At 45.5% G+C, this 24,702-nt stretch overlaps 2 protein-coding genes and 1 long non-coding RNA gene across 9 annotated transcripts in view; 2 read left to right on the top strand and 1 right to left on the bottom strand.

Annotated features, from left to right (window-relative positions):
• Positions 1-8,566, top strand: part of Xpo7 (exportin 7) — a 108,739-nt gene extending 100,173 nt beyond the window's left edge. For 3 of the 5 annotated variants that reach the window (XM_030247914.1, XM_006519359.4, XM_011245132.3), the window contains 5 exons: positions 3-141; positions 1,215-1,375; positions 1,934-2,032; positions 3,543-3,670; positions 4,598-6,156. In XM_030247914.1, coding sequence (XP_030103774.1) covers positions 3-141; positions 1,215-1,375; positions 1,934-2,032; positions 3,543-3,670; positions 4,598-4,691 — 621 coding nt within the window. In that variant the 3' untranslated portion in view covers positions 4,692-6,156. Of the gene's footprint in view, positions 1-2; positions 142-1,214; positions 1,376-1,933; positions 2,033-3,542; positions 3,671-4,597 lie in introns of all 5 variants that reach the window. The other 2 variants (NM_023045.3, NM_001359888.1) reach the window with 1 other exon arrangement.
• A 323-nt stretch (positions 8,567-8,889) lies between these two features.
• Positions 8,890-23,396, top strand: Npm2 (nucleophosmin/nucleoplasmin 2). Of its 3 annotated transcripts, none has more exons than XM_006519146.4 (9): positions 8,890-11,486; positions 17,997-18,160; positions 18,278-18,363; positions 18,456-18,569; positions 21,128-21,221; positions 22,281-22,432; positions 22,607-22,647; positions 23,022-23,055; positions 23,143-23,396. In XM_006519146.4, exons 2-9 carry the CDS (start codon positions 18,103-18,105, stop codon positions 23,185-23,187), a joined length of 624 nt encoding a protein of 207 aa, XP_006519209.1. In that variant the 5' UTR covers positions 8,890-11,486; positions 17,997-18,102; the 3' UTR covers positions 23,188-23,396. The 3 variants fall into 3 exon arrangements, with proteins under 3 accessions (XP_006519209.1, XP_006519208.1, NP_851990.2); XM_006519145.4 differs by having other exon boundaries at positions 8,890-11,716; NM_181345.3 differs by lacking the exon at positions 8,890-11,486 and adding an exon at positions 17,608-17,671 and having other exon boundaries at positions 23,143-23,390.
• Gm52133 lies at positions 17,163-21,166 on the bottom strand. The gene is made up of 2 exons (XR_003951181.1): positions 21,086-21,166; positions 17,163-18,461 (listed from the first exon to the last, which is right to left on the bottom strand). It is a non-coding gene; the product is annotated as a predicted gene, 52133 (long non-coding RNA).
• Positions 23,397-24,702: the final 1,306 nt, after the last annotated feature.

Here is a 24,702-nt window from a genome sequence, read left to right as displayed (position 1 = left end):
AGGATTACCCCAAGCTCAGCCAGTCTTACTACTCACTACTGGAAGTCCTGACCCAGGACCATATGAACTTTATTGCAAGCCTGGAACCTCATGTCATCATGTACATCCTCTCTTCTATTTCTGAAGGACTTACTGCACTTGGTAAGCGCCCAGGTTGTGTGGTTTGTGCCATAATTAGGCCTTACATAGTAGTGAGTACGAGGGGTAATCAAGCTCCAGGTCATGAGAAGATGGGCACCTGGGAAGCCTCACATCAAAGTGTACAAAGTGTAAAGCCTGGACAGCAAGTCCATGGGGTACGGGAACAGCAAGCACCAGCATTTATAGGCAAGGGGAAACCAGGAGGTCTAGCTGGCTTGTGTAGAAGGGTTATAGAGGAGTAAAATCAAGCTGAAATAAGCAGGCATAATGCAAATCAGGCAAAATCCCCTTAAGCACATTAGGAGGTTGATACTCTCCTGAGCATACTAGAAGCTATGGAAGCGTATACTTTCCTAGACCTCATTATCTTGTCAACCACTTCAATATCTAGGCTAAATAGTCCTGATAAAAAGAACTTTTGAATTATCAACTGAATTATCCACACCTCACTGTCACTTCCATGATACGTCCATACTTCTCTCTAGGACAAAGCCATATCAAGGACAGTCTAACACCAAGGGAAATGATGTATGTGTTCAAGTATTCTTCACTTAGCCTAATAGCCTTCCCTAGTCAGCATGTACTGCTGTGTGTGTGCCTTGGGAAAAGCACACATGGCTGTGGTGGTCTCAGGCTGATAAAATTGTCTTTGGCAGTGTCCTCCTCTACCAGTAACTCAGGCTCCGACGTCAGGCTCTGTGTATTTCTAGCAGTGTGATTTTACATGAGTCTTATGGCTTCTCCAAGCTGGTGTCTCTGTTGCCAGAGGCCACACTTACCTCCTAGAATTCTCAAGAGCATATATTAGAGACAAAATTGGAAAGGATTTAGCAAAATATTTGGCACAAATAAAGCACTTGTTGAATGGGAACTTTTTTAATGAAACAAAATACATTAAGCCAATAATGTAATATTTATATTATATATTAAGCTCCATTTTAAAATCAGGCCCTGTGTATCCTCAGTAGTGATCTTGGCTGAGGTCCCAGGCTGAGTACCTTTGTGGGGTTGCAGCCATTATTATCTATTCGCCCAATCAGCTCAGCACTCCTGTTCTTCTACGTCTTTTCCAGACACCATGGTATGCACGGGCTGCTGTTCCTGCCTAGACCATATTGTGACGTATCTCTTCAAACAGCTGTCACGGAGCACCAAGAAAAGGACAACACCCCTGAACCGGGAGAGTGACTGCTTTCTGCATATCATGCAGCAGCATCCAGCTATGATCCAGCAGGTAAGGTCTGAGGTCTATAATGGTGGTGTGTCCCACAGTGGTTGAGCGTCTCCGAGAGAGGAAAGGCCAAATGACTCACATCTCACTGTGCAGATGTCCTTAAAAAGGCAGTGGATTTTTAATTTTCTAGATCTGAAAAACATCTGAAATGAAGTGTCACAACCCCACACCTTCATCCTATCTCAGGAGCACTCTTCCTTCCATGACCACTGCATTCCTCTCTCACTGCAGGGAAATGGAGTAGGAGTTAACCATGTCTAGTTTTCTTAGGGCTGGCTTGTGCTCCTTTTTTGCAAAGTAGAAACCAGAGTACAGCACAGAGCTGAGGATGTGACAGTCCTTGCTGGATGTGCAAAGGCCCTGGGCTCAGTCCTCAGCACTGACAAATAAACAGGGAAAGACCACCTGTAAATAAAATTTTACCATAAAAATTTTCCTTAAAACAAAAGACTAAAATGAAGCTTCACAATGTTTCTGGTTAACTTACACAGAAAAGGCCTGTTTGGAGCCTGTCCTCTCAGGTAGCCAAAGCAGATCACTCTGCCTTCTTGCTTGTAGATGCTGTCCACGGTGCTGAACATCATTATCTTTGAAGATTGTAGGAATCAGTGGTCTATGTCTCGACCCCTGCTTGGCTTAATACTGCTTAATGAAAAGGTAAGCAAGGACCCGCAAGAGGCTTTGGTGCGCAGGTACTTAAAGCCAACCCTCACAGCCTGAGCCTGAATTTAAGCTTTTTTTTTTTTTAAATTATAATATTTTTTAATGTCTGGGTGTTTTGTCCACGTGTGTGTATGTGCACCACATGGTACCTGGTACTCTTGGAAGCCAGAAGAAGACATATATTCCCCTGGAACTAGAATTACAAGTGGTTGTGAGCTGCCCTATGGGTGCTGAGAACTAAATGGAGGTCGTCTAAAAGAACAGCCAGTGCTCTTAAATGCTGAACCATCTCTCGACTACAACTCCTCCTCAAGAGAGCGTGTGTACCTGTAGATAGGTTTGGAGGTGTATACCTTTAATCCCAGCACTCAGCAGCCTGGTCTAAATAGCTAGTTCCAGGACAGCCAGGTAGTGAGACTCTTGTTCAGAAAGAAAAGAGGTCTGAAGAGATGGCTCAGGGATTAAATCTGTTAGCTATTCTTCCAGAGAGACCAAAGTTTAAATCCCAACTCCCACATCAGATAGCACTCAACCATCTCTAACTCCCATTTCCAAGGAGTCTAACACGTCTCTGTCATTTGAGGGCACTTAGACCCAAACACATAAAGAAAAATAATAAGGAAAGCTTATTAAAACAAAAAGGAAAGGTAGGCAAGCCAAAGGCTATGATTTCCAGGCTCTGTGAAACTCCTACCACCACTTGGCAATCAGATAGGGGGAAGGCATTGACTAAATATATGCTGTTCCTACTTCCTGTGGAAGTACACTGTCTATACACAGTCAGATTTAGTGGCCCATGCATATAATCCCAGGATTTGGGAGGTGAAGGCAAGAAAATCAAAAGATTAAGATCATCCACAGTTACACAGTTAGTTTGAGGCCAGTGAGCTACACAAGAGAGACCCTATAGAAAACAATAACAGCAAAAAGTCCACAACACAACCAGTTAATGGAAAAGATAGTGAGATAAATCCTTTAAAAGGGAGCAATGTTCCTAGACTCCAAAGCACCTAAGACCCAAGCTCTAGGTCTATCTCTGTCTCAAGCCTTGAGATGCCCCTGACAGGACTTTTGATGCCAGGACAAGTCTTGAGATGCCCCTGACAGGACATCTGATGCCAGGACAAGTCTTGAGATGCCCCTGACAGGACATCTGATGCCAGGTCTAGGGGCAGGTGCTTACAGATCCAGCACTTGGGAAGTGCAGGAAGGAAGGTGGATCCACAAGTTCAGAATCATGAGTTCCAAGACATCCTGAGCCATTTGAGACACCCTGCCTAAAAACAAATAGTGTGGTGACTGTGCCGTGGTCAGCAGGGGACGGGAGGCACAGTAATCGTTAACAAGCCGCCTTACAAATTACAAGTTTCTGTTTTTAAATAATATGAAAACATCTTTTAAGTGCTTGGATTTTTAAAGTATAAATTGAATTGTGGTAGATACTGCCTTCTTCGGGGAACATTCATCTGCCTTCTTTCACTTTGTCTTGTTCCTTGGCCCACAGTATTTTTCTGACCTAAGAAACAGCATCGTCAATAGCCAACCACCAGAGAAACAGCAGGCCATGCATCTGTGTTTTGAAAATTTGATGGAAGGCATTGAACGGAATCTTCTGACGAAAAACAGAGACAGGTAAGTGTCTGGGTCTTGCCAAGAAGTGCTATTATTTTTCAAACCATTGAAGCAAGCACAGTTCCATATGCATCTCTATTGACCAGATGTGAGGTGCATAAAGCAGTGCTGTCTAGTAGAGAGGCAAGCTACATGTGTAATTTAGATTTCTTCATGAACGTTTTAGTGGTAACCCGAAACATCCACAGTTATTTTGGTGTATGATGTCTTAAAATTGAGAATGTAAACTCTCTATATTATTGAGAATGTAAGGTAAGTCTTCAGAAGCATTTCTGTGTTACACCTAATGACCTAAACTGAGATGCTAAGTGTTTGTCAGAAACACCTAACCTGAATTATATTTCATAAACTTAGAGTTGATACAGGATTCTGTACCCTGGTTGTACCAGACATCAAAAATTAACTATCTGGTTTATCTGAATTGTATAATTTTAGTGAAAGTGTTTTAAAATAAAAGTGATTTGAGTGTGAATGGAGAACTGAATTTAAATATTATTTGATTCAGCTCTCACTGGCCATAGGCAAGTGCTCCCTAGCCGTTTATAGTTAGCAGCTTCCATATTGAACAACACGGCTCTACGTCCTTAGTCTTTCAACTCTGAGGACTGTAACAACCTCATGTCATTTCTGCCTTTACTTTCTAAGGTTAATTCCCATCTCTTGTCAAGCAGTTAATATATCTGTGTTGCTGCCACAAGCCCAAGATGGCCCTCCCAGATTCAAGTTTGACCATCTCTGGTCTGCCATGAAGTTTCCAGGAAAAAGTAGAGGTGTAAATAAGACCACCTTTCCCTAATAGTTCTGAGACTACGGTTAGCCGATGAGGCACGATTTGCTGTATTCTGCTTCCCAGTAGCCATTTCTCTGCTTAGGAAAAGACCTTTCCTTTCTACCTCCTCCCCCAACCCACATGCATCCTTTCTGCAGGTTCACCCAGAACCTGTCAGCATTCCGTCGAGAGGTCAACGACTCAATGAAGAATTCCACTTATGGAGTGAATAGCAATGACATGATGAGCTGACAACTCTCGGACTCTACCTTGCAGAGCAGCGTCCCTTTGGTCTGGTCCAGAGGGTGAACAGTTGCAAGGGAGAGAGCCTGGCTGATCCCGGCTCCTTCCTCCAGGGGTATGGGGGAAATGGCAAAAGTCAACCAGCTATTTCCCCAGAAAGTACGGGGAAGTACGGGGTGTGCGTGCACTCACTGAGGGACAGGGCACTGCTGGTTCCTGGGGGACTGGGGTGGGAAGGGGTGGTGGGAGGAGACAGACGCACAGGCATCTGAGCCTCCGGCCGCTCCTGGGGTCACCGTGCAGGGAGAGCCCGGCGCCCTGCCGCAGCCTGCCTTGTATAAACATGTACATTTTTTCATAACGTTTTCAACAAGGTTTATATTGACTCAAGTTTAAAAACAAAAGTGTGACTGAAAACTTTTTACAGAGTCTAGTGCACCAATGCTGACGTGAGGGGTGATGTATGGCGAGTGAAGAAAATGTGCATTGTGGTGGCCTGAAGCTTTATTGGACAAGGATGTGTGAAAGTGCAGAGATATATTTAGTGACACAGTGTAGAGAGGCAAAAAAGGAAAAAACTCCAAATGTATATTTTTTCTTACTGCCCTTTCCCTCCCCACCCCCACTGATGCGTTCCTGATGCTGTATTAACCTTGTTATTAGGAACTCTGAGCCATGCGGGAGCACCACCCTCCCCATCCATGGATGCTGCCCTGGGCCCCCCAGCCTCCTGCAGTGACAGATAACTCCAGCTAAAGTCTCTGGTGTTCTTATCTCCATCCTTTCTCCCATTTTACTTAACCCTCATCCTCAGAAAGATGCCTCTTGCTATTAAAAGTCGGATTTATGTTTTAGGATTCTTGGTCTCTATAGGGAGACGACAGAGAATTGAGCCATTTGCTCTCTTGTTGAGCAATTTGCATGAGTCCACCAGAGGCCTAATATGTGTGGCCATAACTTTTGTCTTCCCCAGCCTTTGAGGCAGTGTGTGTGGATGTGTGTGGATATTTATGTGTGTACCCTGCACTCATGAATGTATGAACTGGAGGAAGTTACTACAGGGGAGGGCTCTCAATAACAAGGTCTACCTAGCATGAAGTATTTAACATTCTCCCTTGAAAAATATACATTTTTATAAAATAAAAACCATAATAAATGTTTTGAATATTAAAAAAGAAAAGTGAACCTACAGAGGAACATTGGATGGAGAAAACTCTTTGCCTTGTACTTTCCCACAACTGCTGCTAGTTATATACATCTCTAGTACAGCTCTTACCCATGGGACATTACCAATTAGGTTTTATTTTTATTTTCCTCAATCCTCACAAACAAGCTTATTAATTTTCCTTCTCCTCTGGCGACTGTGTGGTGAATCTTTTCTTGCGTGATCAGGTTGCGGATAGACTTGTAAGGGTGTTTGCTGCATACAGTGTAAGCATTGTGACCGCCAATAAACTTCGATGGTTTCTACTGACCTGGTTTCAGCAGTCACGTGTAGTGTGTTCAGGGATGTGTCTCACTGTCAACACATGGAGATATTTAGACAAACATGCTTTTTTTTTTTTTAAGCCAGTAGGTGCAGAAGTCCCTGTGTCTTGTAAAACTAACGCAGACTGTGTCTGCCTCAGCTCTTCTGACTGGTTCAGCTCACATACTTATAGCATAATGTTCTCCAGAGTTGTCAAAATGAAGACAGTCTACCTCTTTCCAGGTAATAAAGTGGCGACCTACATATAAGCAGTAGCTGAAGAAAGGCCCATTGGGTTAGTCCTTACACCTGCCTCTCTGATACAGGCTGGGCTTCATTTATTAGGCCTTGACAAGGTCAGTGGCAAATGTTTTCCCCTGGAATAGAATGTATAGGCCAAATGAAGCAAATAATGAAGACTAGTTTCTGTGATTTATGGCCCTGTACTGCACAGTGCTTTGATTACGAGGGAGCCCATGGCTAAGACCATTGAAAAGCAGGAACAATATAGGGCAGTTGTGGGTATCTTACCTGCAAGGGCCCAAGAGCCAATCCTGAATTCCTTCTTAGGAGTCCTAGAAAAACCATCCTGGCACATGCTCAGGAGAACCTGGGATACTAATTCTGAAGTAAATAAGACAAAGGGACTAGGAAGCTGTCTCACAAACACTAGAAAAACCTTGAAGTAACAGCTGGTCAACAAAACCCCAGTGTCCTTCCCTCTCTCCTACGGAAGAGACACTAGGGATGATAGTACCTTTGGTCAGTCACGGCACAGTGCTTAAGCTTGAGATCTTCCACGGCCCCAAGCTGTGTAAGACTCCGCTGACAAAGGTTTGCCCTGACATAGTAGTGCATGCCTTTAGCCCCAGCAATTGGGAAGCAAAGATTGGCAAATTGAAGTTTGAGGTCAGGTAGGACTACAAAGAAACCATGGATGGGGAGAGAGAGAAGGGAAGGTTTTTAGGATTTGGGAAATGAAAACAGGATTAGTTCAATATATACCTTGGCTACACAACAAAGCCATTCTGGACTACATGGGACCCCACCCCAAACACACATTACTAATTTCATAAAATTTAACCTAATACGAAATTCAGTTATTTTTCTTTTTACCTTTTTATTTTGTTATTTTTTTTATAGTCCAGTCATTATCTCCCTCCCTTTCTGCCCTCCCACAATTCCTCATCCCATTCCTCCCCCCACCCCTCTGAAAGGATGTCCCCACACACCCCTATACTCCACCAGGCCTTCCCATTCCCTGGGGCCTCAAGTATTAGGTGCATCTTCTCTCATTGAGACCAGACCAGGCAGTCCTCTCCTGTATATGTGTCAGGGGACTTGGACCAGCTAGTGTATGCTGCCTGGTTAGTGGCTCAATGTCAGATCTCACTGGGGAGGGGTTCCAGGTTTGTTGAGACTACTGGCCCTCCCATGGGCTCTTCAGACCATTGGTCAGGTGTAAGTATCTGCTTCTGTCTCAGTCAGCTGCTGGTAGAGCATCTCAGAGGGCAGCTGTGCTATATATAGACTCCTGTTATGCATGTCCTTTTGGGTCTGAGATGCCTCACTCTTGGTGATATTTTCTAGTTCCATCCATTTGCCTGCAAAACTCATGATGTCTTCGTCCTTGATAGCTGAATAGCATTCCATTGTGTAAATGAACCACATTATCTGTATTCATTCTTCCGTTGTGGGACATCTAGGTTGTTCCCAGCTTCTGGCTATCACAAATAAGGCCACCATGGTCGAGTACATGCCCAAGAGTAGTATAGCTGGGTCTTCAGGTAGATCTATTTCCAATTTTCTGAGGAACCTCCAGATTGACTTCCAGAGTGGTTGTACCATTTTGCAATCCCACCAGCAATGGAGGAGTGCTCCTCTTTCTCTACATTCTTGCCAACATGTGATGTCACCTTAGTTTTTGACCTTAGCTAATCTGGTCGGTATAAGGTGGTATCTCAGGGTCATTTTGATTTGTATTTCCCTGATCAGTAAGGACTCTGAACATTCAAGTGCTTCTCAGTCATTTGAGATTCCTCTGTTATGAATTCTCTGTTTAGTTGTATACCCCATTTTTTTCTATTGGGTTGTTTGGTTTTTTTTTGGAGGTTAGCTTCTTGAGTTCTTTATATATTTTGGATATTAGCGCTCTATCAGATGTGGGGTTAGGGATGAATTTTTTTCCAATCTGTAGGTTGCCGGAAATCCTATACCTTCCTCTTTTCTCAGATGTCATGGAAAGGTGTATGTTGTGGTTATCTGTGCTGTTCCTGGACACAAGTGTTTCATCTACACAGTGATATCTGGAATAAGCTACACTGAACCCTAAATTCCCTTACTGATGTTTATTAAATTTTATTGTGTACTATGTATTTATTAGCTTAACCCAAATAAAGCTAATATTTTCCTACTACAGTGCAAACCAAAGATGGGATTTTACTCAGAGTTGAAATGTTAGATTTTTATATTCTGTTTTTGGTTTTATTTTGCTGGTTTTTCAAGACTAAGACTTCTCTGTGTGACAGCTCTGACTGTCCTGGAACTATATAGACCAGGCTGGCCTCAAACTCAAGAGATATGCCTGCCTCTGCTTCCCAAGTGCTGGGACTAAAGGTGTGCACCACCAACCACCTCCTGGCTAAGTTCTGTTTTGATATGTGTTCTTATGTAGGCAAGGTTAGATTCAAATTTAATGTAACCAAGGTTAGCCTTGAATTTTGGCTCGCCTCCCCTCCTAAGTACTGATATCATAGGCATGTGCCACCATGCCTAGCTAGGCTTTGAAATTTTAAAAAGTAATGACTTGAGGCAGGTACCTCAATTTTCTAATGGAAAGTGACAGGATGTATTCTCTTTCTCCAGAGCATAGGCTTACTCTAATTACTCTCTCCTGGAGAGTAATGCTCCAGGATCCTGTAATCAATTTCTTCTAAGCACATAGGCCATTTCCAGAATAGCCATGGTCCTAGAACATGGATTAACCTAGATAGCCAAAACAGCACTCAGCAGCCAGTTCTGTCCAAACCAGAACTGACAAGATCGACAAACCTACATGGTAACCACTAATGTGTCAAACAGCAACGCAAAAATGGAGAGGAAGAACAGTTGGCTTAACTGTAAAATCCTTGCCACACTTAGGAAAACAAATTTGAAAGAACTAAAATGTGTAGCCCCAACTACAGTGAACCATCTATTAGCTCGGTGCGGTATTGTGGGGGAGGGGGGGGCTCTTCCTTTCAGCTATCTTCTAAGTTGATGACACTTGAGTGTTTTCCAAACTCTACATGCTGGCTGGTCAGCCACTTTGGTATACCTGAGAAACAATTTCCATTAAAGGAAGCTGCTACCGGACAATGGGGCTGAGATCATCAGAATGAAGGGTAGAATCGAGTTTGAAAATGACTTTCCTTAGCAGTTCATGGTTCCCTGTACCCTTGTCATCTGTTCATTCATGACACTTGGCATCTATGGGCTGGGCCTTTTTGATAGCTACAGAAAAGGAACCCAGGGAATCAAAACACTTGGTTCAACTCTTCTGTGCAGAACCCATTAATAGTAAACACTGACTTTAAATGTGAACAGGGCAGGTTGTAGCCCAGTGGAAGAGTGCTTATTCAGCATGTACAAGCCCTGATTTTAATCCTCAGCAATCCCATTCCCCAGGATCGGTGAACAAACAGTATAATAAAAGCTGTATACACCGCATTATATACTTTGTGTGTGTGTGTTGTTTTTGGAGTCAGGGCTTCTCTCTGTAGCATTGGCTGTCCTGGAACTAACTGTAGATTAGGCTGGCCTCAAACTCAGAGATCCTCCTGCCTTCCACCTCCCAGAGTGTAGGAATTAAAGGCATGCACAACCACCTCTTGGTGCACTTATACTTTTAATTGAAGACTTCATAAAAGCATTCAGCACACAGAAACACTTAGTAACCAAACCCATCTCATCACAGAGTTGCAAAGGAGTGCAACCTGAGCACTCCTAAGCCACAAATTATGCCAGCCACAAACATCTGGATCAAGGTCCGGAAAACAAGGCCACAGCATAAAAACGTCAAGAGCTGGATGCAGTGGCTCAGACCTATGATAGCAGCACTTAGAAGGCTGGTGGAGAAACACCACAAATGAACTGAAATCCAGTCTTGGGACAAAAGGAAGGAAGGAAGGTGATGGTAGAGCCAGGCCAAAAGCACTTGCTGCTCTTGGAAAAGATCAGTGTAAGCTCCTAGCACCCAAATCAGGCAGCTCACAACTGCCTGTGACTTTAGTTCCATGGGATCCAACAACCTCTCTGGCCCTGTATTCAAGTACACATATATACGTAATTTTTTTTAGAGAAATTTTTGAATGAATGATAGACATGATCTTATGAAAAAGCTCAGAGGAGTTGTACTTGGTGGTGTACACCTGTTATCCCAGAAGTAAGGAAACAAAAAAACCAAGGCTGGATAATATGACTGCCCTCTCCCCCGAACGCTCAGAAGGGCCACTTACACAATACGTATTCCCCACAAGTAGTAAAAAGTGTGGAGAATATAGCCCAAAGTCAGAAAATGTAAGCCTCTCGGCTCTCAAGAGTAGTTGGTATTAAAACATCCAGGTGTGGAAATGAAAACAATTTTAAGAGTACAGCTGGCCATTTCTTCATCTGATTAGCCACCTCTTACATCCAGTCTGAGCACACGTCACAAAGAATATCGCGTTACAAACTATTGACAAGCTATAAACACCACAAGCAGAACCCTCCCACTCAGCTAGGCAGTTGCCACAGCGGGCTCGGCGGCCACACCCTTCCACATTCCTTTTACATCTGCAAAACGCGCTTTTGTCAGTGTATACGCGCTATACTCTGTGCTTATCTGCAAACCCAAATCTTCCCACCCCTGCTGTCCCCATGTCTCGTTTTAAGACCTGCTCGTTTATTTGAGGTAATCGCAATCTTGTCCCTTATCTGTCCCAGCAACCAAACTCTGCTCCTTCCAAGTCAGCACCAAAGGATCAGGTCACGTCCGGATGGATGACAAGGATGGGATTTATGGCCGCAGATGCGTTTGCAGAAGACAAGCAGAGGGTGGAAAGAGGTACTGGAGTGAGTGAAGTTTCCTGCAGAGATCCCAGCCGGACCCACCGCAGCTGACACCAAGCGCAGCGGCTGAAATCAAAGCCTGCGTCTGCGCGGCCCCGGAAGTGATCCTGCGCGGCCCTTGCGTCGGAAGGAGACGCCGCACCTAGGTTGCATCTGGGCTGCGCAGAGTCCCCAGACCAGATCCCGCCTTTGTTCCACGCACGCGCAGTAAGGACTCATGTGCCCGGTTGTTTCCGGCTGTAACCGAGGTGCTAACCTACTCCGGGTATATCTCCCCTGGGCCCTGCTCTTGCAGAAATCCGAGTTTATTTGCATCAGGTCCTTACACCGAAATTCACAGCGGCTGTCCCTGTCCCAAAGTTGAAGTGCTGAACCCGTGGAGGAAGTCTCAGACGCAAAGGGGAGCTCTGCAGTGGACAGCTCCCAGGGAAGCCCTCATCAGACCAAGGAGTCATGACAAAAAGGCGCGAGACATCTTGTGAGGAATAGCAGAAATAATATGACTAGAGGGCGAATGCAGCCCTCTTTGTATCAGTAAAGAACGGGCCTGCAAGGTTGGGCTTTGATCCTAAAATCCGGTTTCTAAACCTCCAAAGACTCCTTAGCAAAGCAGCCTGCCGAGCAAGCCTTTCTTAACTGAGCTTAACGGATGGGACACGTGACCCAAGGCTAGGGCTGTGAGAAAGGAATTTGAGGAATGTTGAGAGGTGGACTCAAAACTTTGTGATCAGCTGAATTCAAACGATTTTCCTGTGATTCCCTAGTTCCAGAACAGAGTGACACCTGATTGGGAAAGAGAAAGCTCTGGGCAAGACTAGGGTGTGGGTTGTAAAGAAGATAGGACACAGGCTGACCCTGAGAGAAGGTCCTATCCTTGAAGATATCAAAACATTTCTGCAAAATGAATACCAATCACACAGAAACTCAGAAGAGGAAGTCATCATCTCACTAAGCCTCAAATAAAAAGCCAAAGACATAAAGGAATAAAATAACATTTAGTGAGCTGGAGAGGTAATTTGCAGTTGAAAGCTCTGGCTGCTCTTGTAGAGACCCTACATTCCATCCTTAGGGCCCACATGTTGGCTCACAATGGTTCTGTCACTCTAGTTCCAGGGGATTCAACACCTTTTTCTGGCCTCCTCGAGCCAGAGGCAATATACATTAGGCACAGACTTAGAAAACACCCATATACGTAAAATATTTTTCGAACTTAAGGCTTCTAGACTATTATCTCTTATGAATTTAGATGCATTCTTACCAAAATGTATGTCTGAATCAGTATATAAAAAGGAATGATACATCATGATTAAGTGGCTGAATCTAGAATGCAATGTTGATTTAATTTTCAAAAGAATATGGCTATAGTGATGGTTCAGCAGTTAAGAACTTGCTGCTCTTCCAGAGAGCACTGAGTTCAATTCCCAGCACCCACATGGTTGCTTACAACTATCTGTAACTCCAGTTCCACATGATCTAACTACCTCTTCTGGCCTCCGTGGGCACTAGCCACTGAAGTGCTCAGCCATGCCATGCAGACAAAACACCTATACACATAATTTTCTCTTTTTTTAAAGTTGTATTTGTTTTATTATATGTAAGTACAATGTAGCTGTCTTCAGACACTCCAGAAGAGGGCATCAGATCCCATTACAGATGGATGTGAGCCACCATGTGGTTGCTGGGATCTGAACTCAGGACCTTTGGAAGAGCAGTCAGTGCTCTTAACCACTGAGCCATCTCTCCAGCCCTACACATAATTTTCTATAAAAAGCATAACTGTAACACTGCATGAACTAAGGAAAAATTAGAAATCATCTCAGTAGATATATAAAAAATATATATAATGAAATTTTAAACTCACTAAACTTCAAAAAAAAAAGATATTATGCTAGTGATATTGCTCTGTTGGCAGAGTGCCTGCCTAGCACACAGGAAGCCCTGGATTCAGTTCCTAGCACACCAAGCCCAACACAGAAAATTAGAAGTCCAAGGTCATTCTCAGCTACATAGTAAGTTCAAGGCCAACTTAGGGTTTCTTGGTGGTGGTGGTGGTGGTGGTGGTGGTGGTGGTGGTGGTGGTGGTGGTTGGGTTTTTTGTTTGGTTGGTTTGGGGTTTGGTATTTTGTTTTTTCAAAACAGGCTTTCTCTTTGTAATCTTAGTTGTCCTAGAACTTGCTCTGGAGACCAGGCTGGCCTTAAACTCATTGAGATCTACCTGTTTATACATCCCAAATAATAACTCAGCAAAACTTTTTGTGAGCACTAGTATTGGAGAAAACCAACTCAGGGCCTTGTACTTGGTGCCCAGTATAATCCCAACAACACATGAGAACATTAAAATGGACTTTTTCCCATTTAAAGAGAGCAAAGGGCTATCTGTGGTAGCACAGACCTGCAGTCCTATCACTTGGAAGGCTGAGGCAGGAGGGCTCAAGGTTCAAGGCCATTCTGTGTTCTCTATCAGAAGACTGTCTTGGGCAGAAGAGAGGGAGAAGGGGAGGAGGCAGGCAGGCCAGGCTTTAGTACACACCTTTAAACCAAGCACTCAGGGAGCAGAAGGAACTCTCTTTGAGTTCAGAGCCATCCTGATCTACATAGCTAGTTCCAGGCCAACCAGAGCTACATAGTGAGATACTCTTTCAGAAAGAGAGTGGATGTTTTACCAAAATGTCCTAGCCAAGTGTATGCAGCTCAGAAAGAAAAAGCACATGGGTCTCAAAGGAAAGGGGAAATCTTGTCTTTATTCTCAGATGTCATGATTTAGAGTACAAAAAAAAAAAAAATCCACTGAAACTACTAAGTTGAATTAAGCAAAACCGCAGAAGATAATATCTATTATAACATCAATATATTAAATTGTTCTCAAGTTTTTAATTTTCAAGTTATACAATGAGTTTCATCATGGTACTTCATATAAATGTGCAGAAGTTTGTCCTTTGTTCCTCTTCTCTGTGTCCCCTCCACATCAGCAACCAGAGAAAAGCCAGCCATAACATGTTTAACATGCCCAAGACCCTAGATTTGCCTATGTTTGTGCTATACCAATGGGGGGGGGGGGGCAGATGAAGATTATTTGTATGTACTAAAAACAATTAGATTAAAATTTAAAATATATACTATTTTTATGGCATCCAAGAACATGAAATACACATGAGTAATTATAGATCTCTGCTGAAATCTATAGAATAATGTCAAGGAAATCTAGACTGTAACCTGCTCATGACACAAAACACTGTGAGGTTGATTATCTTCACACTGCATTCTTTGGTGGTTTGGTGTTGTTATAGAGACAGAACATACGTGCTAAGAAAGCACATTACCATGAAATTACATATCCAGCCCCTGACATTGATCGCTATATTCAATAAAATCTGAAAATTTTCAAATTTTATTGAATTTTTTTGTACTTTAAATTTTTATTGGAGTATATTCATTGTACATAGAGATGGGTTTCATAACGGCATTTTTTTGAGTCAGTTTCTCACTATGTAGCTCTGGTGTCCTGGACTTTTCCAATGCAGATCAGGCCTGCCTCTGCCTCTGAGTGTGGGATTAAAGGTGGTGCCACTTCATCCAGCGCCATTAAAACACTTTGATTTATTTATAGATCTCTCCAACAGAAATTTGAAAGGGAGCCAGGGAATAGTGGCACACATCTTTGATCCCAGCATTCAGGAGACAGTGGCAGGTGGATCTCTGAGTTGGAGGCCAACCTAGACTACAGAACAGCCAGGGCTACACAGAGAAGCCCTGTCTTGGGGTAGGGAGAAGTAGGGATTCAAAGGACTTTTTGTGGAAACTAATATATCAATTGTATATGTGAAAATGGAAAAATCGGAGATAGCTACAAGTCTTCTTTCTGATTTTTTTTATATTTATTTTATGTGTATGAACGTTTTACCTATACATACGTGTATGCACCACATAATTTGCCTGCAAGGTCAGAAGAAGGCATCAGATCTCCTGGAACTGAAGGTACAGAGAGTTAAGCTATCCTGTTGGTGCTGGGAACACCTCCACTGATGAGCCATCTTTCCAGCCACTACAGCCTTTTCTTTTGGTGCTCAGGGTGGAAGCCAGGGCCTTTCGCATAAAAGCCAAGTGCTCTACCACTAAACTACACCCTCAGCCTTAAAATATTTGTTTAAAATAAAAAGATCAGCTCAAGCATTCATGCTGCCTGATCCGATGATCTACTATCAAACTAGGGTGCCTCTAGCTTGAGGGCAGAAATGCAGACCTATGAAAAGGAACCAGTCCAGAAAGCCTGACCGACAGGATCAATAGACAACAAAGATGCCTCGGTCAGTGTACAGGAAAGGATGGTCTTTTACAGGATTGGTGTTGGGGGACTTGCATTTGGGGAAAGCAGGAGGGGAGGGATTAGCAGTGAACCTTTCCTACTGTATAAATAAGAATGGACTCAAAAGAATGTAGTAGCATATGCCTGGAGTCCCAGATACTCAGGAGGCGGAGACAAATGCTCACAAGTTCAATGCCAGTCTTTACAATATGTGACACTGTTGTGGAGTTCATGACCCCTGGGGAAAAAAACCACACTCAGTCCAGATTGTAATTAGTTAAATCTATTGAAGCTCTAGCAGGTCAACAATCCCTGACCCAAAGGAGATTGCTATGTGAAGGGAGTAAGGGAAGGGTTTTAAAAGGCAAAGGCCACCAGACCTTGAATATCTGCACAAGCAAGCCAAGAGCTATTCTGTCTGCCAAGATTAGGTACCCAAGGCAACCTTAAAATAGTCCTTGAATGTCTGCATAAGCAAGTTACAGAGGCCAAAAGGCAGTCATATCATAACAAGTAGATGGCACAGCTGGACTCGCCTGTGTAAAGGGTGACTACATCTGGGTTACGGGAAAGTTATCTTCCAGATATCAGAGTCAAAGACAAATGACCAGTGGGTGTCAGAACGGATGCCTGGCATAAAAGGGAGTTTCTTTAGCCATCACAGCATCATCCTAGAAAAGGTCATTCAAAATCTATCATACACCTAAGAATCATATACCTAAGAATCAAAGTTAAAATCAGAGTCAGGTGAGGAGGTGGAGGGTCACACCTATAATTCCAACACTGGGGAGGGAGAGGTAAAAGAATCTTTTGAGTTCAAAAACAGCCTTGCTACATACCCAGACCTTGCTACATACCCAGACCTTGTTTTGGAAAGGAAGGAAGGAAGGAAGGAAGGAAGGAAGGAAAGGAAAGGAAAGGAAAGGAAAGAAGGAAAGGAAAGGAAAGGAAAGGAAAGGAAAGGAAAGGAAAGGAAAGGAAAGGAAAGGAAAGGAAAGGAAAGGAAAGAGGAAAGGAAAGGAAAGGAAAGGAAAGGAAAGGAAAGGAAAGGAAAGGAAAGGAAAGGAAAGGAAAGGAAAGGAAAGGAAAGAAGGAGGGAGGGAGGGAAAGAAGGAAGGAAGGAAGGAAGGAAAGAAGGAGACAAGACATAATTTGTAGTGAAAAAAATCTTTGAAATACATATATTTAACACAAAGCAAATACCCAGTATATATAAAGAACATCTACAGAAAATAATCTCAATAAAAATAATCTCAAATAATTCAATTTTAATAACTGAACAGGCTTATTTATTTATTTATTGGTTTTTTCGAGACAGTGTTTCTCTGTGCAGTCCTGGCTGACCTGGAACTCACTCTGTAGACCAGGCTGGCCTCGAACTCAGAAATCCGCCTGCCTCTGCCTCCAAAGTGCTGGGATTACAGGCGTGCGCCACCATGCCCGGCTCCAGACATTTTGAAAATACCAGTTTGCACATTACCAATAATCCCTTTACCATTCACCATCCCTTATCATCAAGGAAAGTCAGGTTTAAAAGCTACAACAAAATACCAACAGGCTGAAGATGGGGTCCAGTAGTCGAACATTTGCTCTGAGGCAAATAAAAACAAAACGAGGTACAGCCACTAGAATGGTTAAATTTAAGAACACCGGCAATGCCAACCGTTGAGAGCAATGAGTACCATTTCCATACACTGTAGGGAGAAATGTACAATGAACAACATTGCTGATGCTTCCTGACAGATGGCAAAGCATCTCTAAGTTGAGTAGCAAAGATAGCCTTTCTCTTGGTAAGCCCAGGAAGTCCCCACTGGCTGGGAACAGTGGTTCTCACATAGGGGCTTCTTTCTGGGCCAGTACCAGCAGCTTCACCTGAAAGCTGGTTGGAAATGCAAATTCTCTGGGCCCTGCCTTGACCTGTTCAATGGGAAACAGCAGAGGTGATGCTCAGAAATCAAGTTTTAACAGAGGGCCAGGTGCTTCTAGAGTAGGAGGGGATTGCACACCTCCCCACCCCCTCCTCTTTCCCAGGCTTCTTAACAGCCTGCTGTGGGAAGCTGACCCTTAGATGGAGCCCTGAAGCCATATTGAGGACCTGCAGTAGAGGTGGAACCCATGACTGGCAGCGCAGTAAGCTTGAGCAGGGGGTACATAGGACTCGGATCCAACTGGGCACACATCCTGGTCCCCTCTCTCTCTCCACACTGGGGTTCTGGGAGGGCCACAGGGGCAGTCATGTAATCTCTCAGCTAGCTTCCAAACTTGGGCTAGACAAACCACCATTCCTTGCACTGTGGTGTTGAGTGTGTCTGTCTCGGGTCTGGGATGCTCTGATCAGTTGCAGGGAGGGGGGAAGCGGGAAACTTGGCTTCTAGTTTTTAATGGCTGTTGGCTATAGCCAACATTCCCAGGACTCAAGGTAGCTTTCCTTATGGCTAGCCTTTGCATTACTCAGAACACAGTGATAACAGCTGAGCTCCAAGCAAGGACCCAGGACCTTGCCTCACCACAGACATAATCTTTCCCCACAACACCTCCACCAAGCCGCCCTGTAAATCGACATGAGTCGCCACAGCACCAGCAGCGTGACCGAAACCACAGCAAAAAACATGCTCTGGGGTAAGGGCTAAGGCTGTCCCCAGGAAAAGTGGAGTGGGTTTGCTGGTGAGCTGTGCCTCTAGAACGGGGAGGAACTCATGAGCCTCCCAGCCCCATACGGCTGTCTTCGCTGTGCAGGTAGTGAACTCAATCAGGAAAAGCAGACTTGCACCTTTAGAGGCCAAGGCGAGAAGAAGGACAGCTGTAAACTCTTGCTCAGCACGGTGGGTGTCTCCCAAGAAGGAGGAGAAGGCTGGAACAGGAGTGAGTCCTCCAGCCTCAACAGCTAACAGCTTCTTCCCATCACCCTTCTCAGATCTGCCTGGGGGAGAAAGCCAAAGAGGAGGTGAACCGTGTGGAAGTCCTCTCCCAGGAAGGCAGAAAACCACCAATCACTATTGCTACGCTGAAGGCCTCCGTCCTGCCCATGGTGAGTTTTCTCTCCCAGCAGGCCCAGGGGAGCCGTCACCGCCCTAACTTCACCCTCAGATGGGCCTGGACACAAGTGTGAATGCCTTCATGCCCCGCGCTCGGGCTTCTAGCCATGCTATAAAGGTGACTGGGGAAACCATCCCAGTTCCTGCTTTCCAGAGCCTGTGCCAAGAGCAAGCCAAATATCCTCTCCAACAGTGTCTGTCCTGTTTAAGCTCTTCACTATGAGGCACCAAGACATTCTCTGTGGCTTATGATTGGGCTTTGAGTCTGGAATGTCATCCTTCCAGTATCTCGCTCTGGGTAGTTAACCACTGTGTGTGTGAATAATGGCAGGTTTGTAACTTGGAGCTTTTTAAAATTCATCATGTGTGAAAGAGAGCGAGGGAGAGAGAGGCAGTTTAGGCACGTGTACCACAGTACATGTGGAGTTCAGAGGACAACCCAGGACTTAGGTCTCTCCTGTTGTGAGTTCCAGGAATTGAACTCAGGTTGCCAAGCCTACGCAGCAAGTGCTTATACCTGCTGAACCATTTAGCTTGCCCTTGTTTGAATGGCATGGGGTCTCATATTGAATCACAGAAGAGCCTCAAAGTTATCTCCCTGCCTCCCCTTTCCTGGTGCTGGAATGACTAGGCACATGCCACAACACAGACCCTTTTCCTTTTTCTATAATCTCCCTGCATTGCCCCATGGCTAGGGCTTTTGGTATAATACAAATACTCCGTGACTCCAAAATGAACTTGTGAGTTGAAAATATCCTAATTGGAAAATTATTTACTCTGCTTGTCCCCTGGAGCCCCCTCGTTTAGCACCATGACATGCTGTGGAGACAGCACTGTCTCCCTGAGAGAAACCAGGGCACAGTGTCAGAGCATCAGGGTGCTCACTGACATGGCCAGGAATATGCAAGGTTTTTATCACGTATCACTGGCCCAGGAAAAGATCAAAACTCAGAATTCAGGTGTGTGGCTCTCCTAAATGAGTTTAGCTCTTGCAACATTGTAAAGCCAAAAACCCCTGAGTAATTGGGAAGTGTAATTGGGTAAGTGTGACCTGAACGTTTGGCATTTTTTCCTCTTCCCTGATGTAAGATGGCTCCCCCGGAAGTGCTTGACAGACAGGCCTCACCAGGCTCATGAAGCTCCCATCTGGTACCGCTGTGCTTTCAAGTTTTTATTTTTATTCCTGAATAGGAGTTACATTTTATCAAGTGCTCTACTTTTATTTTACATGTGTGTTTTGCCTGCCTATGTTCTGCAAAGCACATTCACGCCTAGTCCCTACAGAGCCCAGAAAAAGGCCTTGAAAGTGGAATTTTTTTGAAAAGATGTTTTCGAAACACCCTGTGGATGCTAGGATTCACACTTGGCTCCTCTGGAAGAGCAGCCAGCGCTCTTAATAGCTGACCCTTCTTTTCAGCCCCTCAAATGGGTTTTTTGTTTGGTTTGGTTTTTCGAGACAGGGTTTCTCTGTGTAGCCCTGGCTGTCCTGGAACTCACTCTGTAGACCAGGCTGGCCTCGAACTCCGAAATCCGCCTGCCTCTGCCTCCCAAGTGCTGGGATTAAAGGCGTGCGCCACCGCTCCCGGCTCCTCAAATATTTTTTTGACTCACCTGATCTCAGATCAGATTCTTTCTCCTCAATCCTGTTAACATACCGTTATGTTGAGAGAAAACCATTTGAGCCTTTTAGGTTCCTTGATCATCCAAACTGAATTCTCTTTAACATGTTGCCATCTTTCTTTACCTAAGGATTCCTGGGGTTGGTGGAGGGTTGTGAACATGCATGCCACAGCATGTGGTATTCAGGAAACCGCTTCCTTGGAGAAGTTTATCTCCTCATCTTCTGTGAGGTTAGGACTGGACTCTGGCCACCAGGCCTGCTCAGCAAGCCTTTCTGCACTCAGCCATGCCACCACCTTTCTTTCCTTTCTTGCCATTGCTTGTTTCTTGTTTTATTTAGTTCTTGTTCTTTGAGACAATCTATGTAACCTATGCCAGTCTCATAGCTACAGTGATCCTCTTGACTCTGCCTCTTTCCAAATGCTGGGATACCAGTGTGCACCCCACTGACTCCCTCAGTTCTTTTTGTTTGGTTGGTTGGTTTGGGTTTTTGTTTGTTTGTTTGTTTTTTGTTTTTTTCGCGACACGGTTTCTCTGTATATCCCTGGCTGTCTTGGAACTCGCTCTGTAGACCAGGCTGGCCTCGAAATCAGAAATCCGCCTGCCTCTGCCTCCCGAGTGCTGGGATTAAAGGCGTGCACCACCACACCCGGCTGACTCCCTCCATTCTTAATAGTGAGAAGCAGAAAATCGACTTATTCACTGTGCTCACATGGAGAAGGGGGACATTTGCTTATGTGTTTGGAGTTTTTGTTTTGTTTTGAGCCAGTGTGTCTCTTGTGTCACCCAGAATAGCTAGAATTTACAGTCCTCCTGCCTCTGGTTCCTCAATGCTGGAATTTTGCAGCATTGTATGACCAGCACCCACCAGGGGACCAGTCTGAGTTACCTGTGTCTTCTATGTTGCCCTGATGTCTTCTTCCCATTGCAGGTCACTGTGTCAGGTATAGAGCTTTCTCCTCCAGTAACTTTTCGGCTCAGGACTGGCTCAGGACCTGTGTTCCTCAGTGGCCTGGAATGTTATGGTAAGTTGTAGCCTAAGTACCTGAGGCCTCAAGAGATTCTTGACTTTCTGTACAGACCCTCCAAAGTAAATGATTGCCAGTGGCCTGAACTAAACGGCTGTGCCAAGGGCTGTCGTCCCAGCTCTTCTAGCCCTTCCCATGCCCTGTGTGGGCCTCAGGCCTCACCTTTATCATGAGTGAGGTGGTCCTTGTTTCAGCTTCAGAAAATACTGTAGGGTAAACAGGGTCTTCCAAAGGACTCTGGAGCTGAGCCTGGAGGCACAGGCTTGTGCTCTCAGCTCAAAGAGAGCCTGGGCTGTATTCTCAAGACCCTCCACCCAAGAGGGAAGCTCTTATTCTAACTAGTATTTGGGTGTATTTCAAAGAATGGCTACTAGTAATCATGAAGCTATAGTGACAACACGGGCCACAGCAACTTACCTTTGACACCTTTAAAAGCCACTTCCCAGCCTGGCAGGTGGTGCTCCACACCTTTAGTCCCAGTACTTAGGGAGGCAGAGGCAGGTGAATCTGAGTTAGAGACCAAGCCTGGTCTACAGAATGAGTTCCAGGACAGCCATGGCTACACACACACACACACACACACACACACACACACACACACAAATCTGTCTCAAAACACAGAAAAGATCCTCCTCACATTAGACCTTGCCTCTGAACAGGTTCCACTACCTCAGCATGGCACACTAGGAACCAAGTTTCCAGTACATCAACCTTTGAGGGCCAAGCCACCCTGTAGTCCCATCTAGCTCTCCTTCCCTGCTCATCCACCTTCAGCCTTGGCCCAGCCAATTCTAAATACACAGCCATCTCCTGCCTGCCCTCCTTCACCCAACATCTGGGGAACTCTCCTGCCCCTTGCTTCACCCTGGCCTCTACTTTTCAGGGAGGGAGAGAACAGATATGTCCTACTGCAGAAGGTGAACCCTCTCAACCCAGCGCTTGCCTGGGAATAAAGTCAGAGCCACAAGAGGCCTGGATTGGGAGGTGGGTGTTGAGCCTTGAGGTCAGATGCTCTGGTTTTCCCCACCGTGCGCCACTCCTGCCTACCCATTCCAGAGACTTCGGACCTGACCTGGGAAGATGACGAGGAAGAGGAGGAAGAGGAGGAGGAAGAGGATGAAGATGAGGATGCAGATATATCGCTAGAGGAGATACCTGTCAAACAAGTCAAAAGGGTGGCTCCCCAGAAGCAGATGAGCATAGCAAAGGTGGGGGGAAAGAATGAGGTACCCGAGCTGGGCCTCCCGTGTTGGGCACCTGGGACAAGCCAAGACCTCCACCACGGGAGCTCTGCACCTCTCAACTGGGACTGCCCAGCACTCAGTGTTCTGGCTTGGGGTCTTGGATTAGCTTTCCAAATAACACTTGGTTTTTGTTCCCAGAAAAAGAAGGTGGAAAAAGAAGAGGATGAAACAGTAGTGAGGTAATTCATGCAGTTAAATCCCCACCGCACTAGCACTCAGCACCGAACCCGAGGCTTCTGGCATGTTAGCAAACAGGGTACCACTTGAGCTGCAGCCCCAGACTTTGTTTGCTTGGTTTGGTTGGTGGTTTTGTTTGATTTTGAGAAACAGGGTTATCAGTAAGTTGCCCAGGCTGGCCTCGAACTACTGTATAGCCCTGGCAGGTCATAGACTGGTTATTCTCCTGCTTCAACCTCCCTAGTAACTGGGATTTCAGGCCTGCGCACCAGGCCCAGTTGAAACAGCAAAAGCTCTTCCTGTGAGATAGCCAGTCCCGGGAAGCTAAGGCATGAAGCTGCACTCTCTTGCCCACTCTGTCCCTATTCCTTTCCAGGCCCAGCCCTCAGGACAAGAGTCCCTGGAAGAAGGTGAGCAATAAGAAATTGGGGCTGGCCCTGGGGAAGGCTGCCTGGCCAAGGAGGGTTGGTAGACTCTTCAGTCTCTTATCTGCACAGGAGAAATCTACACCCAGAGCAAAGAAGCCAGTGACCAAGAAATGACCTCATCTTAGCATCTTCTGCGTCCAAGGCAGGATGTCCAGCAGCTGTGCTCTGGTGCAGGTGTCCAGCCCCACCACCCTAGTCTGAATGTAATAAGGTGGTGTGGCTGTAACCCTGTAACCCAGCCCTCCAGTTTCCGGAGGCTCTTGGTGAAGAGCCCCCAGCAAGCTCGCCTAGGGCCACAATAAAATTTGCATGATCAGAACCTCCCTCTGCCTCCCCCTCCCTGGATGGGTCTCCTCGCTGCTGCGATAGCTCATGTGCCCAGCAGAGGGCAACCACGAGCAAGAAACCAGCCCCATGTTGCTTTTCCTAGGTTTCCACCCCAGGATTGAGGGAAGGCCTAGTGGGCTAGCCTCAGCCACGGTTTCAGTGAGCTGGGGCTGAGGAGGCTATTTTTCTTTGAGGCAGGCAAGGTTGAGGTTTACAAGTGCAGAGCTCTAGAACCCAACCTGGGTCAGATCCTTCCATTTCCCTGTTCTTATCAGGCCAATGTCAAGGGTATATGGGACAGGGACAGGAGTAGGGGTGAGGGGAGAGTGTGTGGGGGCGGGAAGCGCAGCATACGCTGCCATTACAGTTATGAGATGAAGGACCATATGACACTTAACAGGACACAGGCAGTGACAGCTGGAAAACAGTGGATGACCACTGCATGGCTCTGGCTACCTGGCCTCCTCAGAATGCTGAGGGACCTTTGGAACCTGTTCACTGGGGAGTGGGCATGGTTTCATACCTGATTTGAGTAGGACACACAGTAAATCCTAGGGCAAAGGCCTGTGCTCCTGGAGGGACCGGAGCTAGGAGGCTCCTGCCTGACATTGAAGGCAGCATCCCTGTAGGCTAGGCCAGAAACAAGCGAGCAAAGACCTGCTGGTAAGCCCCGTGTATGAGCCCCGGGGGGTTATAAACAAGCTGATTCCTGGTCAGTTCCTTGGCCCTTGGTGCAGATGATGCTCATCCAGCCTGGTCCACTGGTATCAGTCACAGTTGTATAGAAAGAGCCAAGATAACCTGCCTCCATGCCCACTGAAGTCACCTGGATAGCCTGGTGGTAACACAAAGCCAGCACCCTGATTTCATTCCCGGCAAATGCTTTGGAGGAAGAACACCAGGGTGTTAAGAGACCTGAAGAGGGGGCTGGAGAGATGGCTCAGCAGTTAAGAGCACTGACTGCTCTTCCAGAGGTCCTGAGTTCCATCCCCAGCAACCACATGGTGGCTCACAACCATCTGTAATGGGATCTGATACCCTCTTCTGGTGTGTCTGAAGACAGAAACAGTGTACTTATATTATAAAATCTTTAAAAAACAAAAAAACAAAAAAAAAAAAACTGGGGCCGAATGTGGTGGCACACGCCTTTAATCCCAGCACTTGGGAGGCAGAAGCAGGCAAATTTCTGAGTTTGACGAGGCCAGCCTTGTCTACAGAGTGAGTTCCAGGACAGCCAGGGCTACACAGAGAAACCCTGACTCGAAAAAAAACCAAAAAACAAAAAATCTGAAAAGGCCCTGG

This window comes from Mus musculus, chromosome 14, assembly GCF_000001635.26.
Source record: "Mus musculus strain C57BL/6J chromosome 14, GRCm38.p6 C57BL/6J".
Taxonomy (NCBI): domain Eukaryota; kingdom Metazoa; phylum Chordata; class Mammalia; order Rodentia; family Muridae; genus Mus; species Mus musculus.
Note: the sequence above shows the minus strand (reverse complement) of the source record. Positions and strands in the feature narration are given on the sequence as shown.